Raw genomic sequence first — 22,514 nt, forward strand, 5'->3', positions numbered from 1 at the left:
TCAAGGCATACACACTGTTCATAAATCATCTACCCAATCACACATTCAACCACATGAGAAACATCTGTGTAAATCAATAAATTTCCTTTTCCTTTAAACACACATTTACCTAAATGACGCCCAATCCTGCCCTTTCCCCGAAGAGAAGCTGCTGGGTCAGTGTCAGTGCTCTGCTTGGTTCAGTGCAGCTCCTAGTCTGAGGTCGAGCTGGCCATCATGCCGTCCTGCAGGTCCAGGCCAATCAGAGCTCACCGAGGTCAGACCCTCACGGCACTCCAGACAGATATGCGATGCATAGAGCACACGTGACACCTCTAGTCTACATCACAGACACTCATATATACAATCTAGGCAGCACATTCCTATCTGAAGGTGCCATGAGGGCCAGCTCTCCTGGACTCCAGGCTCTTGGTCAGTGGAACTCCTCTCACGTTTGTGCGTTTGTCAGGGTAGAAGCAGTCCAAAAATTAGATGTGGAGAAGCTTGTGGCGGGGGTGTGAGTTGGAGGGATTAGAGGTGGTGGTGGGGTGAGGATCCAGAGAGGGCCATGTTGCCTAGGGTCTTGAGTCTAGTTCCCGGGCCACCCAGCTTGGACACAGGCCGTCTCTCCCTCCCCACCACCTTTGGATGTGGTTGGGGTGTGTCTGGTGGGCTGGAGGGGAAAGGTCATTCACCTGCCCCCTGGACTTCCCAGTAAGAACCTATAGAAGACAGACAGACAGTTACCCGACACCGAAAGTCTAGTGGGGTGTGAACAAGATAAACAGCAACACGTAATCCACCATTTCTCTCTGTGTTGATCTATCTTATCACTATCGATAGACCTGCACCTCCTTGCCTAGCACCGGCTTCTACTGCTAACTACTCACCACTCTCCACGGGCCTTCACAGCCTCGCTTCTGACCAGCCTCTTATTGTCACCAAGGGGGGCAGCGAGGGCACGAAGCACCCTGGTACGGAATGGCATCACCTGGCACCAGGGGCAAGGTGAGGAGCTATTAACGACTGGGTAATAACCCACCGTGAGGGCGTAATTCAGGTGAACGTGTGACATCAGGACATTGACATCGTGACTCAGAACCAAATGAGAGCGAGTCTTACCTCGTGTTCGGGGAAGCGGGAGACGGCATGGACACACCGCAGTGAGGCGATACGCACTTTCTGTGATAGGACAGAGACCGTCAGAAAGGCTCTTGCTCTAACACAGGCATGGAGAGTACAGTGTGTGTGTGTGTGTGTGTGTGTGTGTGTGTGTGTGAGTGCGTGTGTGTGTGTGAGTGCGTGTGTAGCCCCTACCATGGCCGGGCTGGAGGTGAGGGCCAGCAGGCGTGAGACCAGAGCCTCCAGCTGGGTGATCAGGGCAGAGGGGGGGTCGAGGAGGACAGGCTGCAGGCAGGACAGGGTGGACAGCTGGACGCCCTGGTCAGGACACGACAGGGCCTCCAGCAGCAGGGGCAGGAGCTGGGAGCACAAGTCAATTCATCACATTAAAAGAAACCAAAGCCGCTAATCAACAACGAGGAACGTCATGTGTTCTGGATCTTTTTCTCCCCCATGTGCTCCTTAGTAGTTGTGTTTGACAGCAAGTTCAACAACTCTACAACCAGACCTACTGTCCACTCTGGTCACTCACCGCAGGAAGCTCTGAGAGCTGGACCTGTCTGGGCAGGTTGTTGACGATGTGGGACAGAGCCTTCAGATAGCAAGACTTCTTCTCTGGTGGAGTGAGAGAAATGGGGGGAGATTGAAATACACAGTATGACATACAGATACAAATCGTGTATTTCTCTATCCGGGTGATGGTATAGGTGGCTGATGGATAACGCCTGTTGCTGGTACCTGGTGGGGCAGAGTTGAAGCCCTGGACCAGCTTGGCAGAGTTCTCGGTGAAGAAGCGCTGGCGGTACATGATGCGCACGTCCGCGTGGCACCCGCGGTTCAGAACGTCCACCGAGTCACTCATGAGGAGAGAGAAGCCGTCGGCCGCCGAGGTCCCCAGCTCAGAGTCACTGAGCAGGGAGAAGAGCTGAGGGCGAGAGACATAGGCTCACTGTAGTGTGTGTGTGTGTGTCCACCCTGGTTGGTGTGTAACTGCAAGTCTGTCTTGTGTGTTTTAGGGCTACGTGTGAGTGTCCTGGGTTGCCGGTGTCTAAGCACACGAGTGTGAGCGCACGTGTGCGTGTACGGCGAGCCTCAAATCCGTTACCTTGTCCGTCAGGGTGGTTGACAGAGGGTGGTATCTCAGCAGCAGAGCCTTGGCCACCTGGAGACAACAGGAGCATTCATACACTGGCATGAACCCCCGCCCTGGCTACAGCGGCAACGCAGCACAATGGACAGCAGGTCCTCAGAGAGACACAAGGTCAGTTCACACAGTGATGAAAATGTCTGTTCGGCTGCCAAACGGAAAGGGATCCTAATGACCTAGCTGGGCATTGTTCCATTTCTGGCTGTGCAGTGGCAGTCAATGATGTGTCTGTGCAAGGCCACACAGAGGGAAATGGAACAAGACATATATATGAGTTTATAGTGGTGTGGGGTGGTACGGGGTCCGGAGGCCCAGAGAAGGCACTCACCCACAGCAGCAGAGTGAGAGCCTGGGTGAGCTGAGGAGAGGAGGGGGAGTCCAGCTCTGAACACACTCTCTTCATGGTCCTCTCTATCAACGACTCCAGGGAGTCACCTGTAACACACACACACACACACACACACAGAGTATGAAAGTGAATACAGAATCACCTCAGAAACCAGAGATCCCTTGTTTCTTCCCAGCCATGTCACAACCTTGAGACTTGTCTCAAGTCTCAAACGTTCAAGACACACGCGACAAGCCGTAAGGCCCCCCCCACTCACAGCCTCCCGGACAGTTACCTGGGGGGGCTTTGTTGACTAGGCCCGCGTAGCACTTGGCAGCAGAGGTGTAAGACAGAGGGTGACTGTTGCTACAGCTCAGCTCCTCCAGCTCAGCCAGCAGTCTGTCCATCTGGGGCACCTCCACCTGAACGCACACACACACACACATGAAGGACTACATCTACCAAGAGACAAGTTCTAAACTGCCTTTGTGTCCTGACACAGCATGTGAGGATGGAGGCCGGTAGGGACTAGCGGACTCACACTCCTGGGCAGAGAGCAGACACAGGCCATGAGTAGACACACCATCTGGGACTGGCTCCAATACTGGCTCTGTTTCTGGAAGACAATGGCACCATGCATCATTCAGTACCATGAACACGAACACACGGACAAAATAAGCCCCCAGGCGTGCTCACCTTGAGGAGCTGGATGTGGTCAGGAAAGGCTTTGTCAGGCAGGAAGGAGACGTCCCCATCCAGGAAGAGAGATACTGCCCTGGACGCAGTCTGACTGGCCAGTCTGTTGACATGGTCATGAGATCACAGGAGTCAAAAAAGGAAGGAGTGATGAGAAAAGAGAGAGACCCAAAGTTTGTACTTACGTGGGCTGTAGCCTGGCACAGGTGGTGCTAATGACAGGGACCATTGCTGAAATAATAGACTCCTCCACCAGAGGACTACGAGGACCAGCATGCCCTTCACCTGTGCACAGCAGAGGAGGTCATTGATGTTAAGATTCTGATTGGATTCAAAACAGTTCACAGCTCAAACGACTCCCTTGATTCCTCTTAGTCACTCCTTATATAAATGCATGTAACTTATGAACCTATTTCCCCTCTTTTGAGAGGAAAAGGCGAGGGCAGAGGACGAAAATAAGAAGGTTCACCTTGCAGGGCTGCTTGCAAGGCCAGTCCCAGCAGGCGCGGAATGATGATGTCATGGAAGATGTGACTGGTCTCCTCTGTGTCCTGTGCCTGCTCTGCTATGCTCTGCAGACTGTGACACACAGACACCACCTCCTCTGACGAGAAACAGCCACAGCCTGGAGGCATCGTCATCGTCAACAAAATTCTCCTCTTCACAGTTATACTGAATCGCACAATACGTTGTGATGTGCCTGTGTGTGTTTGTGCACGTGTGTATTGTAGATACCTGTGTGTGCGGAGCTTAGAACCTGCAGCAGGACTGGGGTGCTCTCCTGGACCACACTGGGCTGAGACGACACCGCTGCCAGCGCTGAGACACACCGCTGACGCACTGCATGCTGGGATGGCTCCTGGAACAGAGTGGAGCCATCACCTAGGGCCATGGGCTCTAAAAGGCAGGACAGGGAGATGGTTACCTCAGTTATTTATATTGTTATATGAGCTATTGTTGAAACAGGCTTGGGGTTGATTGCAGCAGGAAGTGAAATCCATTTGAAGGCATTGTCCTTATATATATATATATATATTATTATTATTATTTAACCAGAAAACAGGAGAGAACCTGTAAATATCTGGTCCTTTAGATGAGGCACCATGTTGGTGATGAAGGCAGCAGGGTGTAGCTTGGCTAAGGATCCTGCACAGTCCAGCACAGCTACACTGAAGGCCCACAGAGACAGGAAGATGGTGTGAGAGAAGAAAGAGGAAAATAAACATGTCGTAATGGTGTTTTGTCCTCAGAACCTCTTACAGAACCAGAGCCCACACACAGAGACTAGGTCTCACCTGACTGTGGCATCAGCTTCCTCCAGAACAAGCCTGGTCAGGTGAGCTACAGCCTGCTCCACGTCCGCCTGCTGCAACAGACCTGGGGGACAGGACAGAGAAGAGAGGGAAGATGGGAGAGAGAGGAGAGGGGAAGGAGGGTAATAAGGAACAGCGGGTGAGAGGAGAAACTAATGAACATTCCCTTATTTTAGCTGAGAAACAGATGTGGTGTATTTAACGGCTGTGTTCGTATGAGCTGGTGTAAACGGAGGACTAGTCACCTGTGTGCTGGGCCAGTGCAGTGAGCACGCGTGTGGCCGTGACCTGGAGCCCTGCGTTGCTCTCTGTCAGCGCTGAGAACACTACACTGCAGAGAGACGCACGGAAGTCACTCAGTACACTCTCATCTAGGAGGGGGGGGGGGGGGGAAGAGAGAGAGAGAGAGAGAGAGAGAGAGAGAGAGAAACAGACAGAGACAGACAGAGAGACAGACAGGAACGGAGAACAAGCTTAGTTATAAAGAACAGAAAACAGTGCAGCATTTTTATCATTCCAAAAGGATGATTTGCGATTAAAAGTGTTCTTATGCTTGGCTGGGCAAGTTCTAACAGTGTTCCCTTCATCCCCAGAGTTCTCTGAGCTCCTGCCACATGACTCACTGGTAGAACACATTACACAGCCAGAGGCTTCTCTTAGGGTATAAAGAGGGTAAAGGAACGTGATACAATTTTAGGGGAGCAACACCACCCACCTTCCATGTTTGACTGGCCAATCTTGGACGGCTGGACAAAGCCCTGTAGCACCTCTAGCAGGGTGCGCCTATGAGCGCACTACAGATTGGAGGGGGGGGGGGGGGGGGGGTGTCACATGATTAGCATCAGACAAAGCCAAAATTGTCACCGGTTTAACCATTTGAAACAGATGTGTTGCCCCTACCTGGGTGCGGTTGTTGTACTGCTCGATGAGGGAGGGCATGACGGCGGCGGCCACCCTGTAGCTGGCCCTGTAGGAGGCGCTAGAGGCAGCCTGCAGCAGCTTGGCACTGGGCCACACCAGCTTGAGGTCCGGCTCACTCAGGTGGTGCTCGCAATCTGCGTGGAGAAGACACGAGTGGTGTGTGGGTGGAGGTTCTGGTGGTCTGGCATGCAGGAAGGCTGGTTACTTTGTGTTAGCATCCATCTGCACTCAGCAAACCTGAGTGCAGTACACAACATGTCACAACCACATTTGGTGCCGACCGTGTTTCCTCCCCCGGTCTCTGTGTCTGGGACACAGGCAGGGAGAGACACTAGCTACCTTTGATGACCTGGTCCAGAAAGACATTGAGGGAGTCTTCCGAGTCAGAGTTGAGGACGGAGCGAGACAGACAGGAGGTCAGAGCACTGAGAGCCGATAGGCCGGTGGACTCCACTCTCTCACTGGCTGTCTGGAACACCTACGAGGAGGAGTAAGGGAACCAATCACAACCCAGCTGCATGGAGGTCAAAGATTTTTTTAACCTGACACTTCTAACGTAGACCCACAGTTCCTGGATTGGTTCACACACTGATAATTGTTGTTAGAATAAGTTAATAAGAATAAGCTAGAATAAGAATATTTTGAAGTGTACCTCTCTGCGTAGCGAGGCCCACAGCCCTGGGAGGAACTCTGCCAGATCCTTATATTCATACACAGACGCACAGGCGCTCTGCAACACAGATGCCAAACACATAACGAGCCTCATGGGCACCAGAGACAGACTGTTGGGTGGTATTAGGTGGTTTGGGCATAGGATGTTCAAGGCTGAAGCTCATTCTCACCAGAGTCTGTAAGGAGTCCAGTTTGGCACTCTGAACGTCCGAGTCCAGCTTCTCGATGATCAGGGGCAACAGGAACTGGAGATGCAAATGGTAAAAATACAAACAAATCATATCTATGCAGCTCAAACCCACAAGCACGCAGGCGTGCACAATTGCACACCCTTTTTTCTTTGCCTTTGTTTGATTTCCTGACACACACATTACAAATCAATGGCTGTATTGTTGATTCATATTCTATAGATCTCTTCAGCTGTAGCAGCTACTGCAGTCTTGGCTATAGACTTTTCTTTCTTCTCCTGCCCTGCCCTTCCTCTCTCTTTCTCTTGACCAGTCTCTTTGGCTCTGCTTTTCACTCATACATAGCTTGTATCCCATTTCCATCTCTATAGTCTGGGCACTGTGTCCCTGTCCTGACCTCTGCAAAGCTGGGGGTCCCGGTCAGCACCGCCCTCAAGGTCAAAATCAGCTCCTCCTTGGTGATACCATGGGGGTCGTTGGGAGGCTAGACACACACACACACAAACCTGGATTGTTATCATGCTACAAGGCATGAAAATAAATGTCCACTTCAAACCAATATCATCATATTCAATTTAAAGACAAAGGGGAAATTCATGAAGTCACAAAGAATCTGAAGGCTTTGTGAACCTGAGGAGAAACTGTTTCAAGCCATTTTATGAATTTCAGCCAAGCGGTAGTCTGTTAGTCTACCGGTTCACCGGAACACACAGACAGAGACAGACACGACGTCATTGACTGATCTGGAGTTAGTACCCAGCAGCTGAGTAAACAATCACTTACAGGGCTGAAGTCAATGGGGAAGTAGCAGGACGTCACTTCAAACAGCTCCTCTGTGAATTTACCTGGGAACACAGACGCATACATGTCACATTACAGCAACATCCTTAAATATAACTAACACAAATGTATTGGTTCAGCCACATCACATGTTCCAATTTGAACTCTGCTTGGAACGGTGTGTATGTGTGCATGCTCATCTGTGTTTTCACCCATATCGTAATTCCTGTGGATGATATTCCGGGCAATCTGAAAGGCTAGCAGGAGGTTACGTGGGTCCCTTTCCCCATCCATTGATTGGACGAATCCAAATACAAAGTCTGCCCCCAAACCTTTCAACTCTGTGGAATGAAAATGGGAAAACAAATGTGAATTACAGCCCCAAAAGGAAAAGATTCATGAAATATGATTTCCTTTTCCATAGCAGAATATCTGTATACCTTCTTCTCTGGATCCCATGAGGTTGATAAGCATGTTGTAGACATGAGCTCTCTCAGCCAGCATCAGAGACTGACAGAAAAAAAACACACAGAAACATAATTTTGCTATACATTGCTACTTTACAGTTCAATTATGTGGACTAAATATGTTCAAATCATCTGCAAAATGATTACTCAGCATTACACTGTGTGGAAACTCATTGTTGTTAGTTCTAACCTAAATCCTACCCACCAGGGAAATATAGGCCAGCTGTTTGAGCTTACCTGCACATGAACGTCCTGAAACAGGGACTTCAGCATAGACACTGCAGACCCGGGAGGCAGCACTGTACATTTGGTCTGAAAGAGGGAATTTCAAAAATGAGCATGTTAGGCCACACACCAGCTCTCTTCAAGGACATTTTTGCAATTATCTTTGTGTCGAATTGCACATATAGAGCAACATTATTCCAAGGAATGAGTTAGTGTCTGACCAGTGCTTTCAGTCCCTGTAGGGCATGCGGTGTGATGACATAGTGGTCCTTCAGTCTATTCTCGTAGAAGGCTATAAGAACCTCCACTTTGAGTAGAAAATAAAATAAATGATGGTTAACATTTTCAGTACACTGGTTCACATCATTTAATGCACAAACAGGTAATTAGATAGGTTTGCAAGACATATTTAGGTACCAAATGTGTGGGCACAGAGCCTTTCCATTTGTGTGTGTGTGTGTGAGGGATAACCAAGAAGTACAATACAAGAGTATAATACAGTATAGGGTTTAGAAGCGTAGAGCATAGTACATTAGAATATAATAGAACAGCAGACCTTCCTGCTCTGAGAGGTCTGCATAGCACTCCTGCAGGACCTGGGAGAGGAGCTGGACTGCTCGTGCTCGTGTCTGGGGCTGGGAGCTGGTCAGACTTAGTCTACACAGGGAGGAATGGGCACAAGATGTTTACAGATGCTCAGGCAGACCTCTTTATTCAATTACACACCAACATACTGTATAGTCCATGGAATATCATAAAAGCCTGGTTTAGTGAGAAGCTCTCCCACTGACATTCTACCAGAAACAGAACGCAAATACATCAGTAATGCATAGGGACTTTTACTGAATATTTAAGAGGCAATGACAAAAATATATATATTACCCCAATGCTTCCACCAACTGTAGTATTGTGAACTTCCCAGCTTTGATCCCTGATGGAGAAACGTCATTTTCATTTTAGAATCACTAAAAGTCCTAAATATGTCACGGTAGAACTGTTCATCAAGTCAGACTGGATAAGGGGTCGTGGGGATGTAAGGGCCAATAGTCCATTGACAGGTCATTTCAAAAGGCTATAAAGTTAGCTAGCTAGCTAGCAAGCACACTGGCATGTAGGCTATGAAATCTACAGTCAACCATATATAGCTGGCAAAAGAAGCTTCCGTAGACAGACTAATATATCAACGGTGCACATATATATGTCAAGCTTAACAGCCCGACGTTAATGTCGGTGGCTCTGAAGCATGCGGTTCCATACAGGATGTAGCTTGCTAGCATGCTAGCTACATAGTTTAGCCTGCAGATGGCTATGCTGGCTAGCCTGGCAGATGTCATGCTGGGCTGAGCCTAAATGAACATCACTCATGAGGCATGTGCGTATAACTGGCACTTGGCTCTCCAAATCCGACCCTCGAATGAAGTGGCTGGATAGATTCGCTACCTGTGGCTGTGTCTGCTGCCTTGCTGTCCTGTTGTCCCGATACAAATTCTTCTACCAAGCCCACTAACAAGGCACTGTCCGCAGCCATCATGAACAGCCTTGGTGGTGGTGGTTCAAACTGCATTGAGCATGCGTAAAAAGTTGTTGCAGTGAGTTTCCCAGCTCTATGATATGATGCTGTTCTCAAAAAGTAAAATTACAATGTAACGGTTCTGTGTGACAGTCAATGTATGCTCTTTATATTGACAATGTCAATACAACATTAAGCCTATGTCTGATTTTGATTATTATAATAAGTTATTTCATTATTCATCTACATTGAATGTAATGTATTTCGTCAAATAAATTAAAATATGTGCTGATATTATAGCTACAATATAAACGTGATTGATGTAATTTCATACGATATTTCCATTTATTACCGAGGATGCTTCACGGTACATCGTGACGTAAAATAATTTGACACTTCCAGCCCTGGGCACGCGCAAGCGTGAAAAGTTAATATTACCAGATACCCTTACCAGGAAGGGACCAGGTGGAAATGAGAAAGGCTTGGAAAACTTTCCTCGGCTCATGGACATTTTGCATACAATTCTAAAGTCAAATTTGTGTTTCACCGGGTGTGCCGTTTTCAAGGTGGACGCCAGCGCAAGGAAGTTTGTTTACTAGCAGTAGCTTTCCCTATGGTGCGGAGTGCGGACGAGACATAACGCTAGGTAGCAAGGGAGGTAGCATCATGCTAACGGGCTAACTTGTCTAGTAAGCCTGTTTAGAAACGGTCTTGTAAATTACTATGACATTCATTTTCTAGCTCGCGTTGTGTATTTTTCTGTGCTTGCTATCATCTCGTTATTCAGCTTGCTCATTGTTCTACACGTGAAGCTCGGGACTTGGTCTTTTGGAATGTTGGATCGCATCAGACAATAATAAAGCACTGTAGCTAGGTAGCGTTTGTCTGGCTAGCGAGCTAGTTTTAGTTATTTATAATGTTCTTAGCGTTGTGCTGAAATCACCAACAACCAATTCCTGCTGTTAATACAAACCTTGTACCGGGTGTTTGGACTTGGCGATTCTAGTTTATATATCTGGCTAGCAGCGTCAACCATTCCTTTTGGAACTAGTGCTCGCTAGCCAGTGGTTGGCATATGATGGGGCCCCTAGTAGCTACATAGTTAGCCAACTGATCATTGCCAGTTAATAATATGGGAGGATGTGTAGGGAGAGAACGTGAGGACACACAGGGCCATGGCTCATCTCGGAGTGGTGGAAGGGGACACAGGAAACGTGGAGGTAAGAAATGCTGCTGTTTGTCGTCTTATACAAGAAAATTCCCCAGCTATACTGTACTAACCAGACCTCCACCTGAGCCTGACTGAGCGGCGCTTTGTTTCAGAAGGGGGACGGCGGCATTTGCCAGTTTGCCTAGCAACAAAATCTAAGACGTTGTATTGTAAAATATTTTCCGAATGTAGGCTACTGTAATGTATAGTGACTTTACGAGGATTTCAGCCAGCTACAGGCCATCCAGCATTTTTCTCTTAAGTTTGTTCATGCATGTCGGGGTCTGTGGCTGCAAAATGGTTAATCTCCCCTCCCCCATCGTGCAGGACAAAATTGAAGCATCAGTGCCTTGTTTCCTGTTAACTTACTACCAAGGGCCATCTATAAAAAATATAAAATGGGCCGAACCGCATGCATGCATAGTATGCATAAACGTAGATCGCTACGCACACAGACACATACCTAGGTAATGGTTCTTGAGCAAACTTGGATTTCAGTTTATGTTGTCAGTGCAAGAACATTACTAACAGGGCTGAGCTCTGTAAGGATAACTCTGCAAAGATAAATAGTGGCTGTCAGCAATGTTGTGCTCCTTTGCTTTTGTCATGACTGATGACTGAATAACATCTGAAGCACTTAGTGTAAAATGTAAATTCATCAGATGGATGGCAATATATAGTTTGAGGGTTGGCAAACATTCTTAAGTTGAGCCATCATTCATAAATAATGATTCAGGGAACCTGACTGAACATCTCTGACATGCAGGCTGACTTGCACTCTGCACTGTTCCATTCACAATGTGCCCTTCTGGAAGCTGTGGTGATTGTAAGAAAAATAAAGCCCACAAATATCGCTCGCTCACCTCAAATCATTACCTCTCATTGAAGGGTAAACACGTACTGATCTCAGACCAGGGCCTGTGGATATTGTAACCCAGCTACCTCTCACTGCTAGTGCCTGGTACAGGCAGGTAGAGTAAAGGCACTCCCAGGCAGCGGGTAATGAGAACAAGTCACATCATGTCCCCAGCATTGTCTGCTCTGCCTGCACCAGGCAGGTAGACACACAGACCCAATGTACTCAGTGTTGATGATATCGTTTTAGAACCGAAATAAGTCATAATGCACCTTCCTGTAGACTTGGTGATTTTATAATTACCCTGGCAGCATACCATTTTCATTGTTACCTGGCTGCCAAGGTGAAAGAACAGGCTGTTGCCTATTTGTTTTAGCATGCGTGAAGCAGAAAGTTAATTAGATGTGTGGTTTATTATTCGCTGGTATCCAACATTGTCCCTCAGAATGGTTTATAGAATGTCTATCGATGGCTTGCCTCTCATGGTGGATATCAACTTGTGAATCTAATAAACATCCTCCTTGCTCCTTCACATTGAAGTTGTATAGCAAGGCTGAGATGTAGGCTAGGTCCAGCTCTTTGAGGTGGGGCTAGCCGATATGGGACTAGATATAGGCCAGCTTTAATTTTCCAAAATAGCTGTGGTTGATGGATATTGGACAGGCAACACACAAAGCAGAGTAATCTGTATCACCAGAATGTCGAGGACCAAGACTTTCGGAGTGGTTATGAGATAATTTACATTTACATTAGTCATTTAGCAGACGCTCTTATCCATAGCGACTTACAGTAAGTACAGGGACATTCCCCCCGAGGCAAGTAGGGTGAAGTGCCTTGCCCAAGGACACAACGTCAGTTGAACTGGCAACCTTCGGATTACCAGCCCGATTCCCTCACCGCTCAGCCACCTGACTCCCATAATTTACTGAGAAATTGCTATTGACAGATGCCTGTTTTCACTACGTTATTCCATTTGGATACAGTTAAATGTGGAAGTTAGAAATGATTTACTTAGACTAGTAACAACATAAATAAACCAAAAAACGTCTCAATCAATCCTTCCCTTGCTTTGTTGTCAACCTATGTAGCCTAACCCTACGCTAAATATAGGCTAGCTCCAGTGCAGGTTGAAATGTCCTAGTCTACTTTAAGGTTTAGTCTAGCCTACATTGCAGATGTAGGCTAGAGGATGGTGAGTGAATGCCTACACTTGGAATTGTTGCGCTCTGGTGAATAAGGAGGCCCAGTGAGGCCTAAGTCCTGTTATTTAAAATGTTAAATGACAGGATTTTATGATGTGGTCCTATTTATGGAAACTGTAGGCCTATTTCACAAGCATTTCAGTTTTTCTGTTGTTCTCATAACCTCAAAACATGTAGCAACTGTTACTAGCTCTGTATGACTAACACCCAGCTATGCTGTTGCTTCATGTCTGAAATGTTCCTCTTCTTGAGCAAACTAGTGTCAGTAGACCACAATGGGTTGATAACAGCATTTAAACACTGCTTCTCAAATCTACAAATGCAGTTTCCATTTGAATTGTTGGGTCATGTTGGCAAAACACCACATTGACCCAGATCTTATGTGCTATATACATCTTCTTTTACCTGTTGTATACCATTGTTCGCCACTCGATCTTTACTAGTCATTTTGAAGGCTAGCATATTAGCTACAGCATTCCTTATAGCACACAAGCCCCCTCAGCCGCCGCCCAGCACTCTTCTCTGAGTGTTACCAGGAAGCCCCAACGTCAGACTTCTATCCAACTCTCCCTGCAAATCCTACACCGGCGCATGTCCTCCCGATTACTCCCTGTAAGCTGCCTGCACTATAAATAATTTGTTTGGAGGAAAGGTGACCTTTCAGATACTTGGCAAACTGTCTCTCGGTTGCGTCTTTCTCTTCCTTAACGATCCCTAGTTGTGTACTGGCCTGGTTGTCAATGGGCACTAAGCAGACTTCCCCTTCAGAGGTTTTGTCTCAACAAGGCTCATTAGAATAACTTTGTGAATCAGCCATCCTTCCCTTTGAGAAAACACTGATTTAATCACTGATGACTGGACTGGTTCCAGCTTTACTGACAAGGACATGCTTCCAGTCACATATGAAGAGAGTAAGGAAGTGAGGATGTGTGTTTCGGGAGGTCAGATGGCTTAGCGGTTAGGGAGTCGGTTAGGGAGTCGGGCTATTAATCAGAAGGTTGCCGGTTTGATTTTTGGCTGTTCAAATGACGTTGTGTCCTTTGGCAAGGCACTTCACCCTAGTTTCCTCGGGGGGAATGTCCCTGTACTTACTGTAAGTCGCTCTGGATAAGAGCGTCTGCTAAATGACTAAATGTAAATGTTTCGAGAGATTTCAGACAGGGCCCAGGCCTGCTGTGCTGGATGGAGCTGCAGCTCCTTGAGACCTGTTGTTGTTCTAGCCTGGGATGGTCAGGGCCAAAGTCTCACTGTGGTGTGGACTGTAAAACTCAGCTGCCTGACTTTAACACCTCATCCACTCAGACCCCTCCTTTCATAGCAGCACTGTTTCGAGTGTGTCCGCGCGCCTGTGAGAGCGTGCCTGTTAATGTGCCCGTCTGTGCTTTCCCATTATCTCTACCCTATCACTTATCACCCTTCTGCAGACACATGGATGGACAGACCCACAGACAGACCCACCAACTCCCAGAGAGACTGACCAAGTGTTTGGAGAAAGTTCTGTTTGTCTCCACTAGAGCAATGTGACTTGTCGGTTTAGGTTCTGGGTTTATACGTTTTGTAAAAAAACAGCTGATTGTAGAGAACATACAAGTCACCAGTTCAGACACACCAGTACTAGCCAAATCTCTGAGGCATGAAGGTCAGAGGACGAAGTTTATAGTGGGGAAAAAACAAGATAACAGCCAATGTTTTCAAACATTCAGGCAGACACATGACTGCCATCAGCGCACAATATAGAATACAGCAGGAACACATAGGAATTAAGACGTAGATATAATACATGACCAAAAATTGGTCATGTTGATTGCGATTAACATAAGCTCAAAGGTAGTTTGACATACACTTGACACACCCAGATGGTAGACCGATCAGTGACTGACAGACCCGGCTTGTGGCAGACCCTCCCCTCCTATCTGATGGTGGATTACACAGGCTGCAGTGTCTGCTAAACCATGTATATTATAGGCACACTAGCCAGCCATGTGCAGCAGCCCAAGTATCTATCCCAACCATCTACCGTGACAGTACACTGAAGTGAGCCTGTTTGTCATATAGGGCGATATAGTTAAGGCGGCAGGCGTGTGTTGCCTAGGCGGGCCGCCTTAACTGAAAAGTGCTGCGGGAAGCCCTGCCTTTAAACATGCCTGTTTGAGATGTAAATAATCCGACCCGTCTTCTACTGTTCATGAAGATGTAATTACTGTACTAGCAGAGTATGCAGACCATATGTTGTTTAAGCTTTACTCAGCTTTACTCAGGCCTAGACCTCGCGTCTTACATCTGGGAGTCTGTGATACGTTAGACAGACACTAATGGTCTGCTTGTTTGCCCCGACCCTCTCCAGGTCGTAACGAGCCCTTGAAGAAGGACCGCCCGAAGTGGAAGAGTGATTACCCCATGACGGAGGGCCAGCTGAGAAGCAAGAGAGATGAATTCTGGGACACGGCGCCCGCCTTCGAGGGACGCAAGGAGATCTGGGACGCCCTGAAGGCGGCGGCGGTGGCCCTGGAGTGTAACGACCACGAGCTGGCTCAGGCCATCGTGGACGGAGCGAGCATAACGCTGCCCCATGGTGAGCACATGCACGCCTCTGACCCAGCTCTGACCCAGCTCTGACCCAGCGCTGACACAGCTCTGACCCAGCTCTGACCCAGCTCTGACCCTTCTCTGATCACAGCTCTGAACACAGCGCTGACCCTTCTCTGACCCAGCTCTGACCCTTCTCTGACCCAGCTCTGACCCAGCTCTAAACACAACGCTGACACAGCTCTGGTCACAGCGCTGACAAAGCTCTGGTCACAGCTCTGACACAGCTCTGGACACAGCTCTGGTCACAGCGCTGACACAGCTCTGGTCACAGCGCTGACACAGCTCTGAACACAGCGCTGACACAGCTCTGGTCACAGCGCTGACACAGCTCTGGTCACAGCGCTGACACAGCTCTGAACACAGCGCTGACACAGCTCTGGTCACAGCGCTGACACAGCTCTGAACACAGCTCTGGACACAGCTCTGGTCACAGCTCTGGACTCAGCTCTGGACACAGCTCTGACACAGCTCTGAACACAGCTCTGGTCACAGCTCTGGACTCAGCTCTGGACACAGCTCTGGACTCAGCTCTGGACACAGCTCTGACACAGCTCTGAACACAGCTCTGACACAGCTCTGGACACAGCTCTGAACACAGCTCTGACACAGCTCTGGACTCAGCTCTGGACACAGCTCTGACACAGCTCTGGACACAGCTCTGACACAGCTCTGGACTCAGCTCTGAACACAGCTCTGACACAGCTCTGGACACAGCTCTGGACACAGCTCTGACACAGCTCTGGACACAGCTCTGGACACAGCTCTGACACAGCTCTGGACACAGCTCTGGACACAGCTCTGGTCACAGCTCTGAACACAGCTCTGACACAGCTCTGGACACAGCTCTGACACAGCTCTGGACTCAGCTCTGGACTCAGCTCTGGACACAGCTCTGGACACAGCTCTGGACACAGCTCTGGACACAGCTCTGACACAGTGTACAGAGCTGCTTTAATGCTGACATACAGTGAGAAGTGTCCACAAACTCACTCTCACATGCCAACGCAGGACCCCCATATAACCCCATATAAGTGTTTGACCCCTGACCTGTGCGTGTCTGTCTCCAGGCACCCTGACGGAGTGTTATGACGAGCTGGGGAACCGCTACCAGCTTCCTGTCTACTGCCTGGCCCCTCCCATCAACTTAATCTCTGAGCGCAGCGATGAGGACCCCAGCGACAGCCCCGAGCCCCCTGCAGCCCCCAAAAAGGAGTTCCAGCTCAAGGTGCCACTCAAACTGTTACTCTGCTGTTGATGGGTCCTATTTCTGTTATCTATGTGATGGACAGCTCTGTGGGAAATACAGTATTTTGATATGCTTTGTCTATGCTGTATTTGCCTTTGTGTTTTCTATGTGTATTTCAAAAAGGGATATGACTACCTGGTATACTTTTTAAGGAATCTCCTCATGAACATCTTTGAGGGCCGTTCTCGTCCTGATCCCGGGGGTTTGTCTGCTGCGGGTGTGTTGTCCTCAGGTGCGTCTGTCGACAGGGAAGGACCTGCGTCTGAGCGCCAGCATGTCGGACTCCATCGGCCTGCTGAAGAAGCAGCTGCAGGCCCAGGAGGACATCGACGTGGCCCACCAGCGCTGGTTCTTCTCTGGGAAGCTTCTCACAGACAAGACCCGACTCCAGGACACCAAGATCCAGAAGGACTTTGTCATCCAGGTCATTGTCAACCCGCAGGCCCCCATCACTAACCCAACCACCCCCACCACCGCTACGACCCCCACCACCGCTACGACCCCCACCACCGCTACGACCCCCATCACCTCCTCGACCCCCACCCCCTCCTTGACCCCCACCCCCTCCTTGACCCCCACAGCTCCCACCAACTGAGCCCCAGAGGAGGAAAGGAGGGATGGAGAGGGTGGGGTCCGAACAAACCCAGGATAATACATTTGTATTCATGTGGTTCTTGAAGAAGAGACTCTCTTTGTTTCTTCTTTTTGTAAATCTATAACTAAATGAACAACACTTATAAGGGAGCAACTCCAATGTGCTGCTTTTTATTCAAGTGTCCAACTGAACAATTAAAGCGTGTCCATATGTAACTGTAACCGATCGGTTCTCTGGCTGTTCAAGTAATTGGTTGGCCTATGGAACAGCCAAGTGAGTGATTTTTCAGAGGGGGGATTTCTGCGTTTCTTCAGGTTGGGACTGCAACCCTCTCCCTCAACCCCATCACCTTTCAAATTTACCAACCCAAATCACAACAGATCTCCTTTCTGATTGGACGAGGGCCAGCGGGAATCTGCCGCCCTCCTGCCTCCCCCTGCTCTGCTGTCTGCACTGATGTTAACTAGCTAACTAAGTGCCAATAGAAGGATCTCTGGCAGAGTCGTATGCGTTGGTTGTGAAGCACATCTTTGTCCCTGGACTCTGCACTGGGACGCCTTTCGACCCCGAAGACTGGGGAGAGAGGAGGAGAGAGGACTTTCTCCCTTGAGGCGGATAACTCTTTGTTTTTCTCTCTCATGTCTTTTTTTTGTTTTGTAGAGATAATCTCAACCAAGCTTTTTTGCACACTCAATTTTATTATACTTGCGTGGTAGTTTGTGTGCCTTTCGACGACAGAAAAACAGACTAAATGGAATCCCTGGAAACGCTACTTTTACTGCTCCGCCTTCTGTCACTAGATTCAGGAATCCACTGATAATATAAATATAAATAATGGGTCAGTGCAAACTCTACTGCTGCCTTTCATAATGGTCTATCTGTCTCTACCAGTTTGTTGAAGATGTTTAACAGGTGGTGTTCGTCATTCCTGTGGTCGCATCCTGCTACGTGTCCTGCTATTGTACAAGAAGTACTATTTGGAATTATGGCCAATTTTCACATTGGTGCTTGATTGTTCATGCCTGACACAATGATAGAAAAATGCCAACTCCACCCATCTAACACTCCAGGCGGACTTCCTCAAGGCAGAGGGAATGCTTTCAGTCACACTTTGGCCTGCTCCTATGTTCCCCAGCCCTATCTAGTTCTGTATGTAGCGTACAGTGTTTTGTATGTGCACAGCCTCCTTTTGACAAATGTTTCCACATTTACATGTGAAGCTAAAAGTTTGAGGGAAGAGTTGTCCCTGTTAATCAATCACTGATAAAACCTAACTGTACTCATAGCTGCAAGAATGTTTCATTCACATCTGAAATACCTCTCAAAGGAGCTCTCTCTCCATCCCTCCCCCCAGTCTCTTGTTCTGTTGTAATCAAAGAGATGACAGGAGAGCAGGGTCATGTTTGCAGTTGTGATCTCTGTGAGGTAGCTGGTCTTCTCTTCTCCCTCATCACCCGCAGTCCAGGTAGTGAGAGGCAGACAAAGAAGGGCACACACACAGAGAGACACCGCTCTGTCCAGCTTGCTGTTTCACATTCAACTCGAGTATATGAGAGCCTGCACACGCATCGAAAACCAGATATGACTGGGGTCGAGACCAGGAGGGTTCTGGTCTAAACTCATTACTTTCGAGTTGCAATCCGACACCATGGTCCAGGATCACATCAAAATAAATTTGCTCTGCTGTTGAGAACGCATCTTCCTCACATTACTTTGATGTCAGCCCTTCTGCAGTCCTCGTTGCCTGTGTAGGTTATTAGAAAAACAATTTATTCAGCTAAATCATGTTGTGGTGGGAATATGTGTTACTGAAAAGAAAAAACAGACTTGAATACTTATTTCTCTCAACTGCTATGTATGTGCAATACAAAATAGACCTCATACTTGTTTTTTAACTCCATATTTCTGATTGCATTAGTTATGACTATTCTCTATAAGCTAGAACTGCAAAACTATATTCCTGTCCAGGACAATCACATCTGTCAACTGTTTTCTATGTCAATTTATAGCCTTTGTCTCTTTTTTGGTATATTTAGAAAGTGTTATCACCCCGCAAAACATTTAATTGGACAGTGGTTTTGTTTTAGGAAGTGTCTTGGGGTACGTTTTAGTGATACTGGAGCCTGGCATAAAAATAGCCACCTCATTCTAATCAATAAGAGAGATGGGGGGCTAGACTGGCTCCATCCCAGGTCACCACCCTGATTCCTGGACTGTGCACTTCCCCACTCCCCAGCCTGCATTGAATCACATACTGTAGAAATGGAGCTGACAAAGCCATAGGCCTACGGTTAGCGAGCCTTTGTCGCCGGGGGAGAACATAGTCCTTGTAGAGAGTGAGTTAGGACAAAGTGTCAGGAGGAGGGATGGTCAGCCTGATCTGCTCTGTATAAGGGAACTCATGTCTCACCTGTGTTTTTGTTCTTCTTGTTCAAAGTGTGTGTGCCTGTATGTAAATGTATAGTCTGTATGACAATTGTTCAGCTTTTTGCGGCGGGGAATTTACATGTCATGTTGTGTGAATGCTCTCTGTCCATCATCATATCAGTTATATTCAAGGTACTGATATGGGCTCTCCAGACAGACCTGCCATGGACGTAACCTTGGTACAAAAAGCCATAAGGCCGGGGATATTTATTCTAGGGTTTTCTTTTCTTCTGAAGATGACTAAAGGACACTATACTGCTTTCCCCTCTAACTTCAACATACCCAGAAGCCATTGCAGATTAATAAAGTGTGTTCAACAAGGTCGGTTGAGGAAGCTTCCTCTCCCCAACGGGCGACTCAGAAGAAAAACATGCAAATGTGTCTTTGATGAACGTCCACAGGGGTATACATGTATAAAGATCTGTATATTTAGTCATTTTGGAAAATAAATACGTGATATATTGAGATTTCTGATAATTAAATATGCCTACAATTTATTTTACAAGTGATGTGTAAATTTATATGCTGATTTCATTTTCAACCTTGTTTTTAACTGTCAAATAAAACTATTCGAGAAAAATTTAGTGATTTCTTTGGTTCTTTGAAGACCTTTTAAGATGTGGTGGATATTGTAGGCTCTACTGCCACCTTCTGGATATAAAACAACTCCTTTACTTTCCTGTAATTGCAGTCTGCGTTCACAGAGTGGCGCTATGACCTAAACGTACCTCCTTAGTTCACACTGCTCCATGTGAAGTGTTGGGAGAACGAGTGCTACATTTCTGGAAAAAGGTTGGTGGAGACCTCTTTCTCTTAATTTCTCTTTCTCTCATCCACCTCTATTCTCTAACCAAATACAGCCCACTGGGTGACTGAGAGCACAGCCTCCTCTGCAGTAGAAAGCACTGCAGACCCAGAATGACCCTTGTAACACACACAGTTGGATTGCTCAGAACTTGTGTGTTTGTGTGTGTGATTTCCCAAACTTCCACTGTAGAAATGATTTCTGAAATGACTCAATTTCTCAGAAACACAGCACTCAGCTTCCTCTGACAGACTTGTGGGACAAACAGTTTGCGTGTTGAACAAGACTTACTGTAAGTTTAGGGTAATAACAAAGGAGAGGTACTTTATAGTAATGGTGACCCCTTATGCCTCCGTTCTGAAATTACCCTTTTTAACATTCCCTATCAACATTCTAATCCTTAATTCTAATCTGCAGTGCAGCTCATTTTCAGTAAAAAAAAGTGTGTGAAAGCAATGAGAGGTGAGAGAACTGGCCTTCATGGAGAACTCCGGGTCATAGTGGCCAGGGTAGGTGGTGGGGCAGGGAGGAGGGTGGAGTATGCCCAGAGACACAGGATCTTTTGCTAACTGAGCAGCTCTTTGTCCAGAATAACAGAAAGCTCTGACCAGAATAGACAAAACCAAGCAATCCTCTCAGCCAGCCAGGTGACCTGCCACTGTGTGGGTGTGGGGCGGTGGGCGGTGTGTCTGTGTGTGTCTCTGTGTGTGTGTCTCTGTGTGTGTGTCTGTGTGTGTGTGTCTCTGTGTGTGTCTGTGAGTGTGTGTCTCTGTGTGTGTGTCTGTGTGTGTCTCTGTGTGTGTGTCTGTGAGCGCAAGCCAGGTTCAGAAGGGGGGCTTTAATACTAATCTGTTGTTGAGTCCTCATGTCGAGCCGGCTGGGTTGCTCACCTGACGATCAGCCCACTCATCTACTTACCTGGTGCTGACGCTGGCTAGCAGGCGTGAACAAAGCAGGCAGGAACCTGATGAACTGTGGGATGACCAACATGGGCCGACCTGACGTCACAGTGACACTGTGACGGCTGGACAAGCGCCAGTGACCTGTACATGAAGGCTGGTTGGCACAGATGTACTGTATCTGTGTCCTGAGTCTGTGTCCTGGGTCTGCCTCTGGCCAGTACGTTCAAGTTCCAACCAAGCAGCAAGGCTGTGGCTCCAATTACTTGATGCAATGGATGCAAGGCGTTGAGGTGCAAGATCGTCCTGCTCACCCCTTCCCATGCTCGCTTCATCCCGTTGAATGTCTGTGAGCTGATGGCCAATGCCTCTCTACAAATGTTAGATTTTAGCCTGTCAAAATGCATCAACGAGAGCAAGGTTTAGTTAAGCCAAGAAATGTCACATTCAAGTTTTGTGTGTGTGTGTGTGTGTGTATTGATTCAGTACAATCATAACATGCCCTCCATTCCTTCTGCAGTCAGTTGTTTTTCTCAAAGAACACAAAAAGAATTGTCCATCGTCTCACTGCAGACACACTCTGTTTTTCTCCCATTTCTCCCTCCCTCTCTCTTTCTCTTCATCTCTCTCTTTTCATTTTTCTCCTTCACTCAAATCCCTGGTCGACTGAACACCTGATGACAGTTAGAGTCACCACACTCAATAGAGGAGCTTTCCAGACATTCCTGGCAGGCAGCTGCTGCTTGTCCCTCCATTGACTTTACCCTGCATGTGTCATGTCTCCCTTAAAGTATCCATGTCTGCCCTCCTCACCCCCCCCCCCCTCCCCTCTCTCTCTCTCTCTCTCTCTCTCTCTCTCTCTCTCTCTCTCTCTCTCTCTCTCTCTCTCTCTCTCTCTCTCTCTCTCTCTCTCTCTCTCTCTCTCTCTCTCTCTCTCTCTCTCTCTCTCTCTCTCTCTCTCTCTCTCACACACACACACACACACACACATTTTCTCTGTCTTGTTGCTGGCCATGGTAAGGTAAAACACAGCCAGCTCCGTGTGTGTGTGCGTGTCTGTGAGACTATTCCTATCATGCTGTGTCCTCGAACCATGTGCATGCCGTGGAACAGTTTTTCTGCTCACAAATGAAGCCAAGCCTCAGTCTCACTTCATCTCAGTAGAGGCTCTCTGAAAGGGTTTCTAAGACCCAGGCTAGTTTCAAAATTATAGACTGTTGTTCAATTTGTAAATGGGAAACACTGCATCTTAATGTGCAATAGATGGTTTGTGGGGGCGCACCTCTTCCTCGAACCAGCAGGGGTCAGCCTGTTTTGCTTCCATTCCAGTGACACAG

At 47.7% G+C, this 22,514-nt stretch overlaps 2 protein-coding genes across 2 annotated transcripts; one reads left to right on the forward strand and one right to left on the reverse strand.

The window, feature by feature from the left end:
- Positions 1–90: 90 nt before the first annotated feature.
- On the reverse strand, positions 91–9,437 carry mms19 (MMS19 homolog, cytosolic iron-sulfur assembly component). Its single transcript, XM_062475273.1, has 31 exons — positions 9,279–9,437; positions 8,721–8,769; positions 8,395–8,495; positions 8,060–8,145; positions 7,851–7,925; positions 7,587–7,656; positions 7,359–7,487; positions 7,150–7,211; positions 6,764–6,850; positions 6,349–6,423; positions 6,159–6,236; positions 5,846–5,984; positions 5,486–5,640; positions 5,301–5,379; positions 4,831–4,956; positions 4,568–4,649; positions 4,344–4,441; positions 4,008–4,169; positions 3,742–3,897; positions 3,458–3,557; positions 3,273–3,375; positions 3,118–3,192; positions 2,872–2,998; positions 2,577–2,683; positions 2,207–2,263; positions 1,840–2,026; positions 1,634–1,716; positions 1,297–1,461; positions 1,102–1,161; positions 870–970; positions 91–701 (listed from the first exon to the last, which is right to left on the reverse strand). Exons 1-31 carry the CDS (start codon positions 9,400–9,402, stop codon positions 671–673), a joined length of 3,129 nt encoding a protein of 1,042 aa, XP_062331257.1. The 5' UTR covers positions 9,403–9,437; the 3' UTR covers positions 91–670.
- Positions 9,438–9,761: 324 nt separating this feature from the next.
- ubtd1b (ubiquitin domain containing 1b) lies at positions 9,762–20,047 on the forward strand. Its single transcript, XM_062474445.1, has 4 exons — positions 9,762–10,568; positions 14,961–15,188; positions 16,273–16,430; positions 16,684–20,047. Exons 1-4 carry the CDS (start codon positions 10,481–10,483, stop codon positions 17,044–17,046), a joined length of 837 nt encoding a protein of 278 aa, XP_062330429.1. The 5' UTR covers positions 9,762–10,480; the 3' UTR covers positions 17,047–20,047.
- The last annotated feature ends 2,467 nt before the right edge of the window (positions 20,048–22,514 follow it).

Source organism: Osmerus eperlanus, chromosome 12, assembly GCF_963692335.1.
Source record: "Osmerus eperlanus chromosome 12, fOsmEpe2.1, whole genome shotgun sequence".
Lineage (NCBI taxonomy): Eukaryota > Metazoa > Chordata > Actinopteri > Osmeriformes > Osmeridae > Osmerus > Osmerus eperlanus.